Source organism: Natrix helvetica (genome assembly GCF_964273705.1).
Source record: "Natrix helvetica genome assembly, chromosome: 1".
NCBI classification, from domain to species: domain Eukaryota; kingdom Metazoa; phylum Chordata; class Lepidosauria; order Squamata; family Natricidae; genus Natrix; species Natrix helvetica.
Genome location: NC_138548.1, coordinates 195555208 through 195573855, shown reverse-complemented (window position 1 = coordinate 195573855; position 18648 = coordinate 195555208). Strand labels below are relative to the sequence as shown.

The following is an 18648-nucleotide window of genomic DNA, read 5'->3' as shown; positions in this document are numbered from 1 at the left end:
GTTTCTAATTATCTAGTTTCTTCCTGGTAAGTCTTTTGTCCCACTTCGCTGTTCTTGTCTTCTCCCTTTTCTTTATTTTAACACATCCACTCCCTTCAATGAGGGGAATGAGTAGTCAGAAAGGGGATTTTTCCTCTTCTCAGCTGCCGGTCCCCTCCCCCTCCCCTCCCCCAAGCGTGGATGTCTTGCCACCATACCAATCTCTGCTCCTACTTCATATTGCTGCTGTCCTTCTGCTATAGGGCCACCATTGGCATTCTCAAGCAAGTATGGAGATAAGAGTAGTTTACAGAGGTAGCCACAGCCACTGTTAGGAATACTGATCTCATGGGAAGGAGTCTATCAAGTTGATATCCCTATCAAAAACAAGAAAATGTTGGCAACTAGGAAAGACTCTATTTTCTCCAGCAGCCAAAGAAGGTTCGGGGCCCTCCAGCTGGATGCCCTGCAGGTCACCAAACTCCCTTAGGCTCCTCATGCATCTAGAAAGTTCGCACAGAGCAGAAGCTGTTGTGCTTTCTTAAGAGGAAAACACTGTGTCTTGCCAAATCGCCTTGATTTGGCTTCTTCCTCCTGCCTCAGTGTTAGGGTAGTCCTGAGACAGATGTGAGAATATGTCCTCGGTGCTCGTTAGGCAGGCATGGGTTTGTGTGGATGGCCTGTCGGAGAAGGCTATGAAGGGATGAGTACATTTCAATAACTACAAACATCAGAGTAATTCAAGCAGAGGGTCTTTCCAGTATATGTAAAGGTAAAGGTTCCCCTCACATATATGTGCTAGTCATTCCCGACTCTAGGAGGTGGTGCTCATCTCCATTTCAAAGCCGAAGAGCCAGTGCTGTCCAAAGACTTCTCCGTGGTCCTGTGGTCGGCATGACTAAGTGCCGAAGGCACACGGAGCGCTGTTACCTTCCCACCAAAGGTGGTCCCTATTTTTTCTACTTGCATTTTTACATGCTTTCAAACTGCTAGGTTGGCAGAAGCTGAGACAAGTAGCGGGAGCTCACTCTGTTATGCAGCGCTAGGGATTCAAACCGCCGAATTGCCGACCTTTTTGATCGACAAGCTCAGCGTTTTAGCCACTGAGACACCACGTCCCTTCCAGTATATGTATGGGACTACAAAGTTCAGAGTAATTCAACCAGTGGGTTTGACAGCTGTGTATAGGTGTGACAGCTGTGCACCGAGAAGGAGTTGCAGAAAGAAGACAAAAGGCAGACACCATCTGGATTTGGAGACCAACCAACTAATAGGTCCTGGACCAAATAAAGGTGGACTATTTCCTTGAGGCAGTGATCAGCAAGCAGAAGCTTGGGTATTTGATTTATTTGTCATGGACTAGAAAAGGCTCCTATGCTTGGCAAGACTGAGCAGGAGAAGGGAAAGTCAATGGGCAAGATGGATGGTGAAATTAAGAAGAGAACTGCACTATGCTTCTAGGAGCTATGGAACCAAGGAGCTATGGCGTGACTGGGGACAGGTCAGGATTGCGAGCATTTCTCCGTACAGTTACCAAGGGCAAATCCATAGTCCTTAATTTTTTGTGAACATGGTGATTTTGAAAAAGACAGAATAATCCAGGAGAAGAATTTGCAAGGAATTTCTCCCAAGTCAAGAAAATAGCTGGTGATTTTGAAGGGGGGGGGAGGGGGAAAGTGCTGAAGCTATTTTTCATAATCCTTTAACTTTATTTATTTAGATTTATAAATCCAGCATTTGGTATGGTTGCATGTGCTCAGAAGCGCTTCCAGCCCCACAATTAAACCCCGGGGAGCTAAGTGCCAATCCTGTGGAATTAAATCTCATTTCCCCCTTTCCCTTCCACCTTTCCCTTAACTATTTTAATTAAATGTATCCAAATGGAGTGGAAGCCTCAGTAGAACTAATGGGGTTTACTAAACATATTTACATACGAGTCCCCATTTATGGGTGGAACAAAGTAAATGAGTCCCCGAATGTCAGGAGGAGGCCAGGAAGAATGAAGCAAGAGCTGATAAAAAGGAGGTGTCTGTTCTTCAAATATGCCTGTTGATGTGGGTCAGTTGTGTGTTCCATTGCCGTTGTGTGGTGGAACTAATGGCTAGAACGACAAAATCTTGCTTTCCCTGGCTCTGCTGGCAAAGCCCTGACATTCATTTTCTGTTCTACCTGGAGCGTCAGATATGGATGGCCAGGTGTTTCCCACTTCCCTCCCTCCTCCTGTCTTAATAGGTAACAGCTTTAGGTAGGTGACTCCTGCACAGATTTGACACAAATATCACTAGACATTTGGTGCCTTGATTGTCAGGAGAGGGCCGGCTTGTGAAATGTCTTGCAACCTTATCAGTCCTTGGCAGGCTGGAAGGGATGGTCTGCTCCCGCCTTCCTCTTCCTGCTCCCCCTACCCAAAACCATATAAGAGTCAGAGCCTTAAGTGGACAATGAACTCTCTTCTTCTCCCCCTCCCTCCTTTTCTACTGGCAAGGGATACCTGTTAAAGATGTTATGGAAATGTTTATTTTTCCTTACTTGGTTGGGGTGTGTTTGTGTTGCATATGTGGATTTCAGAGACCACCTAGCCTCAGGTTTAGTTCATGTAAAATGGAATTCAGCTCTGTACTAAGCATCTTTTTCTCCCTCTTCCTCTCTCCCCCCCCACCTCTCATCTGGAAGATTGGGGATGGGAGGCTTGCTGATCAGCAGTGGGGCTGTGCAGTCTTCTCTTGAAACCTACCCCTCCTTCCTTTCTTGATCCAGCTCCTCTTGTCACCTTATTCCTGTTGGTGTCTAATCCCCGCTTTGAGACTCATTAATCTGCTTGAGTCAGCGTGGCTTGTGTTATGGAGGTGGGTAGCTTGTGAGTTGGGGGAAAGAAGAAATTTTAAAGAGCTCTGTAAGAAAAGCCACAGAGCCTTAGGCTGTGATAGCAGTAGGGATAGTGCGCAAAAGGGTCGAGGCGGGGGGGGGGGGGATAAGGAACCCTCCCCCCCCCATACCATCTGTTCCTTTTGGTCCTTAATGCAAGTGGTATCAAGTTTCTGGAATAGGTAGCCCGCTGGGGATAAGGGCAGCTGAGGTTTTTTTTTTTCTTAAAATTTCTGCCTGCCAAGTAGAATTGCAGGGAGAGAGTATAGATTTGGCATTGCCATTGGCTTCTACCCTCCGAGGCCAGATTTAAGGAAACAACCTTCCTTTATCCCCCATGGTGTGTTTGTCATTCTGTCCCATCTCCACACATGCCACCACTTTATATAGTGAGATCAGGCTCCTTACCTGCCTGCAAGGAGACTTGTGCCTTTAATTTCCAAAGTGGGGGGAGAAAAGAAGGGAGGAGGTAGGTGACACAAGGATGAATCCAACATTTTCAATAATCTTTCTGGACGGCAGTGAAAGCAAGAGAGGTGAGGACTAACCCCCAAGCCTGTCTGAAATTCCCTCCCAGAGATGGGGAGTCAGTTGTGGTTAATCATCTGTCAAGGGGAAGCACTCACCTTTCCATGTACCAGAATTCAGTGAACCGTAGGGTTGGCAGGAAGCTTTCCAGCTTCGGAAACTCTGGTTCAAATATGCCCTGCCCCTCCCAGAAAGAACAAGGAGCAGCCTCGAGGCTCACTCCTGACACGGGTGCGGCAAGCAAGCGACGGAAGTGCAGCAGGCGTGCCCTCGCTGGCAGGGCTGTTTCCCACAGGTGAGGTCACTGGTAGGGTTAAGGTGGAACCAGGATTCTCGGGAGTTGGGAAGAGGGGTGGTTCCTTTTTTGCCTCTGTCTTGTATGTTTCCACTGTCTGTGCAGAAGCATAAAGAGTAAGCAGTTCAGTGTGCCATGTGATACGGAACTCATTGGTATGAGATGCCAAAAATGCTGAAAATACATTTAGGTCTCATAGCTTTTAGATCTGGTAACGGTTTCAGAACTGCAGAAAGGGAGTAAATGGTTCTCTTGGAGAAAGTTGGTTTGGGGAACATCTGGAGTTTCAGGGTAGGCTGGTCTTAAACTAAGGAAATGTTAAAGGGTATTAGAACCCTTTTCATACCAATTGACAAAGCTGTTTAAATGCTTCCCTAAAACAGTTTGATTCACTGGATAATTTTATTCCACATCATCCCTTTTCTGGAAAGCACAGAATATTTGAAACAGAAGAAAGCCTGAAGCCATTACCAGACCCTATGGCTAGATAACCCAAACTTAGTTGTAGCAACATCTGCCTTTTTGGCTTTTAGCTAAAGCGTCGTTCTCCTAAGGTCTGTGTTATTCTAGGGGCCTTTTCCCACACTGTATATATATCTCATTGTGGCTGGCACAAAGAGAAATTGAGAAATGTCTGCCAGAGACTGAGTTGCCTGTATAAATAGAAATATTCCCCAGTGGGAATACAATATCTAGCTTTCTTTCCCCTCGCATTTTCCACAGCTATTGGACTACGGCTCCCAGAATTCTCCGTTAATTGTCGGTACCAGGGTTGGGGATGCTGTTGCTTAAACAAAATATGTGAGATGATTGTAAATGTTATTTCTCCACCTCCAGCTCGCATCACTGACTGTCATGGAGAAAAGTGCTTGGCATCATCACATTATTTTCTATATCTGTGTTAAAAACTTTATAAAGTGAAGCTTCAGAGCAGCAGCTTCTCGGTCTCTTCTATAGGTTAAGCTAAAGTCTGTATTAGAAAAATAATGATGTTCTATCATTTTAAATACATTCCTTTGTTTTAAAGGAATATCTGTGTGCTTTTTGATTGCTTAAAAGTTTATATATGAAGTATGAATTTGGGATTCATTGAAATGAACATGAAGTTAATTTAATGGACAAATCACTGAGACAGATAAACTTTTATACATTTTAAACTATTTATTGCAGTAAAACAAATCTCTGACCAATTTAATGTGAATATGGTCATATAAATATATGGACTGACTGGAAGACCTGGATTATATTGCTCGGTTCTTGCACTTGGAAACTATGGTTTCCGTTTTAGACCATGGTCATGTCTTGAAATCAGAAAAAAAAGAGAGTCTGTATTCAACCAGGTGATTTTGCTACCTTAAAGAGGCAGGTAGGTTCCTGTTTGGGCAGCGCTGTTCAAAACTATTTGACCTGGTGGTTGCTAGGATCAGAGCCAAGAGGAGGAATTTTAACTTCTTCCCCATATTTTCCAGGACACAAAGAGACTTGAGAAGGGGGTAGCTGGAGAATAAGGCAGTGCTTGCATAGATTTTCTTAGAGGTGAGTGACCAATGGGTTCTGGGGTCCCTCAGCAAGGGAGGAGAATGAAAATAACTCATGGATTAAAAATAATACTTTGGCTGTTATTTGCTGGATCCAGAAAGATCAGACTCAAGGAGTCAGATCTGCCTGGGGTTTTGATTCCCTTTTGCAACAAATATGGGATTGCAAAAACTCTTGTTCCTTCAGGGCAAGCTGTACAAGAGATTTAGTCATTGCAGCCATTTTTTCTGTTCCATATCAGGCATCATAAATGCCTCAGGTTGTATATTTTTTAAAAGTCAGCTCTAGTAGATCTTTTTCTCCACTCTGGATGAGCATTTGGAGATGGGGTGCAGGGAGCATGGGCTGTAATGGGAAACAGTAGGAGAATTATTTCTCGCCGTTGTTCTTGAATCTAGCTTTCATTGTGATGCAAGTTACTCATGATTTACTAACTCAGGAGCAATAGTTGTCAAATGGTCTGTCTGTCTATCTAATAATTGTGAACTTTAGATCTTTTTGCTGCTTGGGATATAAAATTCATAAGTTTTTAAAAAATACAAACAATATTAATTTGAATGAGAGTTCCTTGAAGATTACAACAGTGTGCAGACCCCTGGTGGTAAAAGTAAGTTACTTTAATGCACATTTAAAAGATCAAATGTCGAATTCAGTGAAAAAAACATAGTTTGAATTCTCATTGAAGTTAACAGGGAAAAAAATATCATTTATTTTAATATCAGATTTCAGTGAAACTTATTGTTCTAAATGTAGCTAATTGATTTTGGATTTAGTTTGAACACTCTTCCTACTGGGGCTTAATATCTCATCTAGATATGAGTTTGCTTCATAGTTAAAATATTGTTTTGACTCTTACAGTCTTAACAAAGCTTGGGGCTTGGAGTTTGAAAGACTCCATTTGATACTTGTATTCCCATTTCTTTGAAACATCTTCTTTGAAGATGTTTATTGTCAGCGATGAGGTGAAAATAATGAAACTGATTTTGTCTAGCCTTTCCTATAGTGATGGCATAGCCTTTCAAATACAGTACTTTTCCAGTTTTACTTGACAGAAACACATCCATTGTTGACATTAAGATGTCCCTCAAAATTTTGTAAAGGCCTTTCTACAGCAGCTTTGGCGATCTATACTCCATTTCTATTTTTTTCTGGCACTTTTAATTGTTAGATTTGCTTATTGGTTTGGATTGTCTTTTAATAATGCTGTGAATTGTATCCTTTGGCTGAGCAGCCAGATACAAAATAATTGAAGGGGATTTTTTTTAATTAACTCAAATTGGAAGAGTTTGCTTGGACTTGGTCCATATCCAATTCTCCCTTTCTGGTGAGGCCTGCAGGAGCTGTACAGTAGCTGAGGTGGCGTTATTTCTGTGAGTTTTCATCTCTGCTTCTCTTACTTTCTCATATATTCCTGGAAAGACCATTTAGGAATATATTTTATTTTCCAAACCAGTCCAATGTGAAACGTGTTCCCCTTCTGCATATTGAAGTGGTTATTTTTCCTTTTACAAAGCAGATGTGTAAGTGGGTTGGTATAACAATCATGGGATGATGTGTGTGTGTGTGTGTGTGTGTGTGTGTGTGTGTGTGTGTGAGTAGTTCCATGTTCAAGAGCTGCTCCAACCGGTGCTGACAGACATCTGTAGTTAGCTCTGCGTGCAGCCTCTCTAGCTCTGCTTAAATCCTTGAAATCAGTCTGCACCAACTTTATGTCCTCCAGATGGATTTGAATGCTATAGCAATGCAGCAGGGTTTTTCAGTTGCTTCAGACTTAGAGCCTACCAATGTCGAAATCGTTGAGCACAGATACATAATATGAGTTTGTTGGGAGGAAGGAAATAATGAACTGTCCTTTTAAAAAAAAAATTGGCTCAAAACTATCAGGTTTCTCTGGGCTAAAAGCTGGCATGAAAAGACTTCCAAGGACATGAGCTCTGATAAGTGGAGGTATTGTGGCAAGGCTAATGAAGCTATTAGAAGATAAATCCAGCCTGCATTAAACACCATCTCTATTTAGAGTGAAATCAAGTTCCAGATTCGCCGGCTTGTTTCTCCCATTCAGGCAGCGTACAGAAAACCCTCGACTTAACAACCACAATTGAGTCCAAAATTTCTGTGGTGAGTGAGAGGTTTGTTAAGTGAGTTTTGCCCCATTTTACCACCTTTCTTGCCACTGTTGTTAAGTGAATCACCGCAGTTGATAAGTTAGTAACCTGGTTGTCAAGGGAATCTGGCTTCCCCATTGACTTTGCTTGTCAGAAGGTCAGAAAAGGTGATCCCATGATCCTGGAATGCTGCAACCGTCATAATTGTGAAGCAGTTGCCAAGCAGCTGAATTTTTATCACGTGATCACGGGGGATGCTTCAAAGGTCGTAACTGAAAAAAGTCACTTTTTCAGGGCTGTTGTAACTTTGAACGGTCACTAAGTGAACGGTTGTAAGTCGAGGACTACCTGTAATGGGATTGAAACCGTTCTGTTTGGGGTGGGAGGGATTGATTTCCACTTGTCTTGTTACTTTGGTAATGCGTTAGAATGGTTTCAGGCTATAACAATAAATAAATACATGTCACTATCTCAAAAGATGGTGCTACAGTTTTGATCGACCTAATGCAACTTCATTAGCATTTTCTCCTAGGTATCCTATTCTGCTCAGCCTGGGATAAAAAAAAAATTCTGGTTGTACCTAAGTGACATTTCCTTGATGGAGCCAAAGTTCAGTTTTGAGGCTCTGTTTAAATGTCTTGTGATTGACTCAGTCAGATAGGAGCAGACTTCAAGATTCCAGATCCAATAAATATACTGCATAGCTTATACTTGTCAAATTCTGTCTTTGTAGCCTGGTCTTGGAGTACAAGATGTCCTTTGACTTATTTAGTTTGAAGTTACAACATCCTTGAAAAAAGTCACTTATAACCGTTTTTCATACTTACAACCATTACAGCATCTCCACGTCCTGCGATCAAAATTCAGATGCTTGGCAACTGATTCGTATTTATGACGTTTGCAATGCCCCGGGGTCATGGGATCCCCTTTTGCAACTTTCTGACAATAAAAGTCAATGGGGAATTCAGATTCACGTCACCATGTTACTAATTTAACAAGTGCAGTGATTCGCTTAGCAACTGTGGCAAGAAAGGTCATAAAGCGGGTCAAAGCTCACCTAATAAATTTCTCACTTAGCAACAGAAATTTTGGGGTCGATTATGGTCGTAAGTCGAGGACTACCAAGGAGTTAATCCAAGGAGCAGAATGTGTAAGAGCTTTGATGAATAATATAATATTTTAGAAGGATTAAAGGATTCCAGGAAATATTCCCCTTTTAAATGAGGCACCTCTATTCAGGCCATTAGGGACAACAAAACTCTTCCTGTGCTTTTTTTGATATAACAAGCTGGTAGCTTGTCTCATTTGTAAAGGTGGACCATATATATCCCGTCTCCATTTTGAAAACCATCTTCCTTTGGGTCAATTTGAGAAGTAGCTCATTATTTTAATAGAATCCCTAAGATTCAAAACTGGAGTTTAGAGAGGGCACAGCAAAATATACAATGATGGGTGATATTATGGTATCATTTGCCTACACTATACTCCTGTGGAAATATAGATCTTTCTAAATTGTTATAGATCATCAAGATTTAGAAAAAGGGAGTGTCGTTTATTGCTTCCAACAATAGAAGCTTACCTGGGTCAAAATATTTCTTCAGCTCTAATCTCCCTGTTTAAATAGTGACTTTATAGGCTACCTCTCTTATAGACTACCTCTCTAGGCATTTATGTTTTTTGCCAGCCTTCAATTGTAATTTCCTCTCCCTACTTTTTAGCTTCTATCCTGTGTCAATTTATGTCCTTTCGACATGTATCCAGTCTGCAAGTTCCCAAGTTCTTTGCCCAAGTGGTAGTTCAAGAGAGCTGAAGGGCCTCAATGGGAAAGCTGCTTCCAATCCAGTCCATTGGCCTGGTGTTCTAATGTTTGTCCTCTTCTTAAAAGTATTTCAGCTTTGCCCAATATGCTTTATTCGTGGCTTGTGTGTGCTGAGGCAGCAAAGATTTTTTTCAGTAACTAGCTACATCTTTGTTTGGATTGAAAAAGAAATCTAGGCCTACTTCCTTCTCTCAATATTAATGGAAAATGCTTTTTTTTTTGTAGAGCCTTAAAGTTAATTGTGGGCTGTTATCTCCATTTATCTCCTGCTTGCCTTCAGTTTGCTTAGCCTTTGCTCCCAGTTCCTGTCCTTATAAAGTCTTGTATGTGTACCATTTTATTATCTTTGTTGATACTGTCTGCTCTGATTTTTTCCAAAGTAAAACCCGATGGCATGACTCAGTTGAGGCCTAATCCATCCAAAATGTATAGGTGTTAGTGCCAATTCCATTTTGTTCGCTATAGGAGCTTTGCTGCATAAACAGAAGCTTTTTTTTTTGTAACCAGTTACCATACATGGCAATGACTGATGTTGTACAATATAAGCAGCTGTCTGTAGAATTCATGGACAGAAATGGCTTTGTATTATTTTATCTAGGAAGTTTGTGCTGCTGATCCATTATCTTCAAATGACATTTCTACTCTCTTCTTTCGATGGTTTGAAATACAGGAATGGTGTCTCTCAGCTACAGATCCGCTTGATTGCCTAACCCTAAGATATGTTCTTTTTAAATTGAGTCATTCCTGCAGAATGTCAAGTTCTGTATCCTGGTTTAAATTATCCCCTTCTAGACAGGAAAGATTTCTGAGGGTCCATTTGTACAGTCAATGGAATCAAATTACTGTATACATTTTTCCTTGATTGTGCTTCTGCAGGAAACCAGGAAGAATTAGTTCTTTGAATGCCCACCCTTCCTATTAGGAAACTCTCGGGGCACAACTAGCAATCAGAGAGAAGTTTAAACCTAATGTCTTCCTGAGAGACTTGAGTTTGGATGGGGGAAGGGTGTTGTATCTATTTAATGTTTTACCAGCAGACTGAAGAGATCTGTGGAGAAAGGTGTTTCTGAAACTCGGCAATTTTTAAGACGTGTGGCCTTCATTTCCCAGAATTCCCTAGCCACCTGCACTAGATAAAAGTGTTATTGGTGGTAAAATTACCGTATACCAAAACTTTGTCTATGCTGGAAGAAGCATGAGTATTACTATTTTTCATTTAACAGTTAATAGCGCACCCTACACACCATCCTGGCACATTGGCAATGTTTTTAAAAAATGGGGGAGAACGGATCTTCAGTAGTTAACTTGTACCACTGTAAATGGGTATCATATTTTCAGTTTTGCAGAATTGTTAGTGAATATTTTGTTTCTTTGTAATCCAATATTTCCTCTTTATAAAAAAAAATCGTATTGCCTATTTCTTTTTACCTGTTTAGATTCGTCGTCGTCTTCTTCTTCTTCATTATAATGCTTCATTTGGCAGGAATTTAGAGGTAGCAAGTTAGAATCAAAAGCAGCTGTACCATTCAAGCAAGCTGTAAAATAGGAGGCTTTGGTTGGGTGAAAAGGGAGAGGTGGGCAATTCAGCGAAAATAGCTTCAAAGGGCTGAGAAAAACAAATAGAGAAAAATGGGGGCCCGAGTAGTAATGTGATTGAGTAACAATGTGGGAAATTCATAATCTACTAATGGCAGATCTTCAGTAGCAGGAGAGCTGAACTGCGTTTGCAGGATTAATCTAGTCAGTTGAGGTTTATTTAACAGATTGGACCTTAGCAGAAGTCTTAGCAGAAAGTCTGAAGGCCATCCCTATATTGGTAACCACTTGATTTTATTTATTTTTTAAATAAAAGAGAGCTTGTTTTGCCAAGTTTTTCATTTTGGATTGAACAACCAAGGTTCATTCTCCAGCACCTAAAAAAAGTTGTTCTAGATCAGTGCAGACTGAGAACTGGCTTTAAATTGTGCGGTGGTATGTGGTTGGCTCAGATTGCCATGCTGCTTTTCACGTCACTGCCAGTCCTAGTACCAATTTGAATCCTGTTTTCCAGGGTTGTGTCATCAACGTGATAATATAAATACCACTCATTCTATTTAAAAGCTGTTAAGTTACTTTGGAGCCATGAACTCCATTCATAATTGTTCTTGAATTTGCAGTTTTGAGCCAACAGTGGTCTCTATCAGTTCTACCCCATTTGAATATGAGGGGCCTTGTGCAGGATCTTGTCAAAGGTCTTAGTGAATTTGAAAAGAGTGAAGAACTAGAGTTCCTTATTCACCAAATAGAGTCCATTTCTTCCCTTAATTGCTTAAGCCAGCCAACTAGTTTTTTTTTTAAAAAAAAAAAACCTTTTTCTGGGGTGGTGGTGGTTATGGAACAGTCTTTTAAATTTGCTTCAATTAGTTCATATTTTGCTATGATTAATAATGTTAAAATGAAGAAATAATTTATTAATGCTTGATATAAGGACCAAAGATACAGGTAGTCCTTGACTTATGACCAGTTGCAAGAGACCTCCAAAAGATACTTAGACCTGGTTCCAAACTTCTAGCTGCTGGTCCCTGCATTCTGGGCACTTCTGGTGAAAATTGGCATTTGTCTCTGGTTTTTGGCAAAAATGCCCCATGGAAAACAATTGCTTTGCTTAATGACCATGGCATTCGTTTTAAAACCATCACATTTGCTTAATGACTTCCACAAAAAGTAATGAAATCAGGTTGGTGAGCAAGTTTACCACAATCACGGACTTACGACCATAATGGGCATGCTCCATTCTCAGGCTCCGGTCCTACCATTGTAGAGAATCTACAGGGGAGGGTGTCAAAATATGCAAGCTGGTGCACTTTTACTGCTGATGCCCCGTCCCTTTTCTATATAGGCATAATGTTGTTGCGTGCATGAAAAGGATGGGGATTCAGTTTCAATGATGTACAGGTAGTCCTCGACTTACAACAGTTTGTTTAGTGACCAAAGTTACGACGGCATTGAAAAAAGTCACTTGTGACTGTTTTTCACAGTTACGGCTTTCCCAGCATCCCCACGAACATGGAATCAAAATTCATATGCTTGGCGACTGGTTCATATTTATGACTGTTGCTGTGTCCCAAGATGTGATGTGATGACCATGAGCCACAGTGGCGCAGTGGTTAGAATGCAGTACTGCAGGCCTGCTGACTGCCGGCCGCCAGCAGTTTGGCAGTTCGATTCTCACTGGCTCATGGTTGACTCAGCCTTCTATCCTTCCAAGGTCGGTGACGTGAGGACCCAGACTGTTGGGGGGCAATATGCTGATTCTGTAAACAGCTTAGAGAGGGCTGTAAAGCACTGTAAAGCGGTATATAAGTCTTATTGCTGTTGCTATTTTGCAATCTTCTGAAAAGCAAAGTCGACGGGGAAGCCAGGTTCACTTAACAACCAGGTGACTAACATATCAACTGCAGTGATTCACTTAACAACTGAAACAAGAAAGGTCGTAAAATGGGGCAAAAATCACTTAACAAATGTCTTGCTTAACAACAGAAATTTTGGACTTAATTGTGGTCGTACGTCGAGGACTCTCTTTATGTGCTATCTTAAAGATTCTGGAACCCCACCCCTCCCACTCCAACACAGCTGTCAGAATATTTATTTTTTGTTCCATTGTGCTAAAAGGAGGAAGTAAGGGTGACAATTTTCTATTACAAAGCCATGATGCACCTAGTCTAATTGCAAACAGACGTTTTCCCAGCAGATATTGGGGAAAATCCATAAAGCAACCTTAACAAAGTTGCTTTGCCTGATTTTGCCAGCAAAAATACATATTTGTATAACTGGGATTATAGGATTAGGATTTGTGTATCATATACTGCCTGACACTCAGTAGTTTGAGCATTTAAGGCAAAAGAGTGTATGAAAGAAATGGTTCAGGCTGTGAAAAGGCTTCATGAACTTTTTTGGGTCCAAATGTTTATCAACTCATATAGTTTTTTTATATATTGTCCTTCTTGCCAAAAGCAACTCTGTACAGTGCACAACAATGAGATAAAGGCAACAATGTAAAAAAATCCCCCACAGATTAAAAATGTAAAAATCAATATTAATAAGTATAATAAAAACCAAACACTGTACTGTTTCCAAGAAAATTAGGAACAGCCTGCGTGATGGACATGGCAAAAACAAATAGGCAACAGCATCATTTTAGGCTTTTTCTTACCCATTTCCTCTTGACTTCATACAATTCTTGGTCATTTTGACAAAGGGCAGATCCATTGAGCTTCCTTGGCTTGGCATGAAGACAGCCTACTAAGGGTTTCCTGAATATTCCACACCTGTCTGTCTCCTTTCTGCCTGTCTGTCTGTCTTTGAGAGAGACCAAGGCTGGCTTCAGGTGCTACACCATGGACGTGGTGCTTTCCACCTTATCCCACCAGATCATGCTGTGGTAGGATGCCTTGCTGTACATCAATGGGATGCTTGAAATAATGTGCTCCATACTAGCAATCGTATGGCTCTGCGTCAGAATCTGCTAGTTGGATTGCCCCCCTTCAATCTGGTCTCTGACATCTTTGCCTGCCCCTCAGTCCTCTCTTGGTGGAAAGGTGACTAGAACTTCCAGAGTTATTCCCATGCTTTTTAAATTGATTGATTGAGTGGTCAATCCAGGGTTGACTGGGACATTTTTGCTTAACTCTCATGAAACTGAAAGTGTAACTTAAGGGACTCTATTGACCACGGGGAGGCTACAACAGTTGTATGTGTGAAAACTAGTCACAAGTCACTTTTTTCAGTCCTGTTGTAACTTTGAACAGTCACTAAACAAACAATTGAAGTTGAGGACTACCTGTGTATATTAACTGTATTATATATTTTATATGTGGCCCAAGACAATTCCTCTTCACTCAATGCTATCCAGGCAAACCAGAAGGTTGTGCACCCATGTTTTAAAGCAATCCAAATTGGCCTAGATTGAGCAAAGGCACCAGAGTGAGTTGCAGTTGGTTTTTAATGTTGAGCTGAAGGGCAGGGCAAGGGAGGCCTGCCCTGATCATTGGGGCACAATGAGCATGCAGAATTCAGTCCATCACAGGGATGGTGGGCGTAGAAGATGGACAGGCCATCAGAGCACAGATTCAGGCAAATGAGATGAGACAACAGCAGAGAGGCAAGAATGGCTTGCAACAGTCCAGGAATCAAACACAAGAGAGCTCCCCAAGCCATTGTGTTGATATAGCTAGAAGACAAAGAGCAGAGCAGGAAACAAGGTTGCAGGAACAAGGGCCAAACATTGGAGAGTTGCTTCTAATGGAGGGACAGTCTTTGGTGGCAGCTGTAAAGTAGCCTCAGCTGCAATTGTGGTTCAGTTAATGGAGGAGTCCTGACTTTTTGAGGAGGGTAGTGGATTGCCTTTGCTCTGTTTTCTGAAGCTGCTTACACAGTTTCAGGCTAGGCACCCTGCCAAGATCTGAGTCTACTCATACTATGCGTGGTGATGAGTTTACCTTTACTTGCAGGCTTGGTCACCCTCAGATGATTTATTGCCTATTGGCTCCCAAGACTGGCAGCCGTGGCCTAAAGGTGGAGCTCTTGCCTCATAATCAGGAGGTTGTGAGTTCAATCCTAGGTAGAGGCAGATGTAGGGTCTCCTGCTTGGGCAGGGGGTTGGACTAGATGACCTGCAAGGTCCGTTCCAACTCTGTTAATCTGTTACTAATCTGTAATGAGGCACCTCATCCTCAGTTCCAGTAAAGTCTAGAGTTGAACTGCACCAGTAGATTGTTCTTTGTCTTGAACCTTCACTGTTGGATATTATATTTTAATCCTATGAGAAAAACTTCTATTATCGCCATCTTCCCCCCCTCCACATCTTGTATATATTGAAATAACTCTATCATGTCCAATCCATTTCTCCCTTCCGTTAAACTAGTAGACTTGAAGCTTCCTCCCTAAGAAAAGAGCTATGTGTTTGAGTGCAGCTTTAAAATTTTGCACAATTTCCCCAAGTGTTGGCTCCTCAGTGACTAGTATAAAGGCATCCAATGAAGGTAGTTTGAGCCCAAGTATTTTCTTGTAATCTCTGGCATGGAATTTTCCCTATTTCGCAGCTGTTGCATCCTGGCTGAATAGTTTCACTGAGCTACCCCCATAAATGCAGTATTCCTTTCCTGTCTGTACCAGGTCACTACTTTTATTGTAATCTTGGAAGTCACAGAGGTGGCTTGATTTGCTTTACATCTCTGCTTTGTCCTTTTGATTAAGCAATACTTGTCGCCCCCTTACATTTTTTAAAAAATATTTAAAGTACGTATTTGCAAACCTTGTCAACTCTTCTTTGTATCTACCTTTCTAATAGTAATGTGTATCTAATGGCAATGTTTGTTTGCTTATTTGATATCCATCTCAGATCCCCAAGATGGTCTACATAAAAGAAAACAATACAAGGACATTGAGGCTCTTCTGACTTCCTCTGACATGTGACATTGTTCTGAGTAGCCTATCTCTCCTTTGCCCTAAAAGTGTAACTCTTTTTACTGTCCAAGGGCAGAGAGGGAGGGAGGAGGGAGGTACCTTTGTTCAGCAGCTGCCAAGGGAACTGGGATCTTCTCTCGCCAAACAACCTTATTTTCTAAGGTGAGAAGAAATCTTAATGTAGTCCAGTTTTCTATTTCTGACAGTATTCAGCCTGTAAAACCACAGAAAATCTCTGCGAAGACTAAATGCAAGAAACAACCTTCACATTCTGCTATTGTCCTACAGAATTCCCCATCGTTATCCACAAGAATTGCTATTCAAAAATGTACTGCTGCCACTGGAGTAGAAAATTTAATGCAGCTATCATGATTGACAACACTAGTTCTTCTTAAATGAATTTAATCTGCTTTTCAGATGCTACTATTAAAGCCAAATGCATAGAAATACCCTGGTACATGGCTTCCTAATTGCCTGAATGTATCTTCAGTGGTAAAAGACATAAGGAAACCACACTTGTATACATCATTTTGGATGTTTGTCTGGTTTCTTAACCTATTTTGAATTAGCTGGGCAGGTAGAGATTGAGCCCAAAGGTTCAATTGCCAAGCAAGACAGTTCGTAAGTGAATTTTGCCGCATTTTATGACCTTTCTTGCCATACTTGTTAAGTAAATCATTGCAGTTGTTAAGTGAGTACCACGGTGGTTAATTGACTTTGGCTTTCCCATTGACTTTGCTTGTCAGAAGGTCGAAAAAAGTGATCACATGACCTCAGGACATTGCAACTGTCATAAATGTGAGCCAGTTTCCAAGCATCCAAATTTTGATTATGCAACCATGGGGTTGCAGCAACAATTAGTCAAAGTCACTTTTTTCAGTGCTGTTATAACTTTGAACAGTCACTAAATGAATGGTTGTAACTCGAGAGTGACCTGTACAGCTTTTGAACAGCAGTGGTTTTGATTTATATGTAGCCATAATAAACATGAATGAACGACATGTAGTTAATATAATTTCAGGCTTCATTAAAAATGAGTTCTGATGAAACTCATTTCTCTAGTAGTTCTGGGGAAGACTGCAAGGATTTCATAGAGCAGAGGTTGTTAACATTGCTGTATATCCTGCTTTCAAGAAACTAGAATAAATCTGTCTAATTCCCCATTCTATCCCTACAAGGATTCCGAGAAGGAAGCTAGGCTGAGAATGGTTTTGGATCCAATATTATTTTGTGGCTTTGGTGACTGTGTAGGGAATTGGGGTAATATCTTTCTAGTCTTGGGCCACGTCTATTACGGCTGCACTCCATTAGTTTTTTGTGAATTCTTTGGCAAATTCCTTATCCCTGTTAAGATTTGCCTCCTCTCCTGATTATTGTGGCTGATGGGGCTTGATAAAATTAATATTAGGGATAAGGCAACACTTGGACAATATAAAACCACCATTAGCTTTTTTTTCTTTTGCAGTCCCGGCCTAGAACATTCTGTTTTGCCCTTTAGAGGAATCATGGGTTTAAGGGGCCATCATAAATCTCCCTACCTGTTTCATCTCTCTGTTTGCAAACACCACCAAAAAAACCAGACTAATTTTCCTTGTTCCAGGTTACAAGCAAATTGGAAATCCTAAAATCTGCAAGTCTTAAGGCATCTCTTTTTTTCCTTGAAAACCCTTCATGCTTTTCAGTTCAGTGATATCATAACATTGCTGGTCATGTGCTAGGAAGCCCTTGAAGGCCAAACTATGCACACATGTTCACACATAAACACAAACATGCACATATATTACATACATCCATCTATTAACACAAGAAAATAGCTGCTCATGCCAGCTGTAAGAGGTATGGGGAGAAGAAATTGTTCTGGACCTTGGGCTTAATCATTATTTTCTGAACATTTATAAAATGGGTTGATGTATATTTTTATCACTTAGGAATGGTTCTGTTTAGTTTAATTGTACTTTTACAAGATTTGGATGTGATAGCTTTCTGTTTTGACTCAGTATTTGTAACTGATGGTATCTGCAAGATTTTTGTATTAACCTTCACTTTTGTTTCTCATGGTAGTGTAGTATATTCAAATAAGAAAGTTCACAGTATCCTATATGCTAATTTTCAAAGAATGCAATAGAGCAGTTGTCTGGGTAAGGTTTGATGCTGTTAAGTTACTTACACATTCATTTAACAGAATAGTAAATACCTGTGCACATTAGGTAAAGGTAAAGGTTCCCCTCGCACATATGTGCTAGTCGTTCCCGACTTTAAGGGACTGTGCTCATCTCCGTTTCAAAGCCGAAGAGCCAGCAGTGTCTGAAGGCATCTCCATGGCCATGTGGTCAGCATGACTAAGCACACGGAATGCTGTTACCTTCCCACCAAAGGTGGCTCCTATTTTGCTACTTGCATTTTTACATGCTTTCGAACTACTAGATTGGCAGAAGCTGGGACAAGTAATGGGAGCTCACTCAGTTATGCGGTGCTAGGGATTCGAACCACCAAACTGCCGACCTTTCGATCGACAAGCTCAGCATCTTAGCCACTGAGCCACCGCATCAATCTGTACACATTACATGTCCCTTATATGGATTCCTTCTCTTTAAGAAGAAATGAAGCTTTCATTTTTAAGAAATAAAGGGTTTTTCAGAGGATGTTCTTATTGCACAGTTCCCTTGTTTTACATAAAGATCTTGAAAAAACATCAAGTTGATCTCGTCTACTATTTGCAGCCTTCATGTTTCCCTCCTTTTCTCTTTCTTATCACACACACACAAAAGCAGTGAAGAATTTCTTCTATCAGTGACCTTTGATGGAAAGCAGTAGGAACTGATTGTCTGGAAGCATTCTAAGAAGTTCCAGCATTCCTTGCTCCAAAGTTTGCTGGCTGGGATAAGTGACTGCAGAGGACTATTTCTCTTTCTCTAAACTGGGAGCTTTCCAAAGTGGACTTAGAGGTCCTCTGAAGCTTGCTTGATAGTAGTTGTTGGTCTTATTGAGTTACAGGGGTGTGGACTAGAATAGGGGTCTCCAATCTTGGCAACCTTAAGACTTGTGGACTTCAACTCCCAGAATTCCTCATCCAG

General features: G+C 41.1%; 2 protein-coding genes across 4 annotated transcripts in view; one reads left to right on the top strand and one right to left on the bottom strand.

Moving 5' to 3' along the window:
• GNL3L (G protein nucleolar 3 like) overlaps positions 1–3579 on the bottom strand; it is a 45557-nt gene extending 41978 nt beyond the window's left edge. Inside the window, exon 1 of the mRNA XM_081941817.1 lies at positions 3471–3579. The gene's annotated coding sequence lies outside the window, so the exon portion shown is untranslated. The remainder of the gene's footprint in view (positions 1–3470) is intronic.
• FGD1 (FYVE, RhoGEF and PH domain containing 1) overlaps positions 1–18648 on the top strand; it is a 72315-nt gene that overhangs the window by 22321 nt on the left and 31346 nt on the right. The window contains exon 1 of one of the 3 annotated variants that reach the window (XM_081941789.1): positions 3297–3380. The exons of the other annotated variants lie outside the window; for them this stretch is intronic. Coding sequence (XP_081797915.1) covers positions 3329–3380 — 52 coding nt within the window. The 5' untranslated portion in view covers positions 3297–3328. Of the gene's footprint in view, positions 1–3296; positions 3381–18648 lie in introns of those variants that run through there. 3 annotated transcript variants of the gene reach the window in all.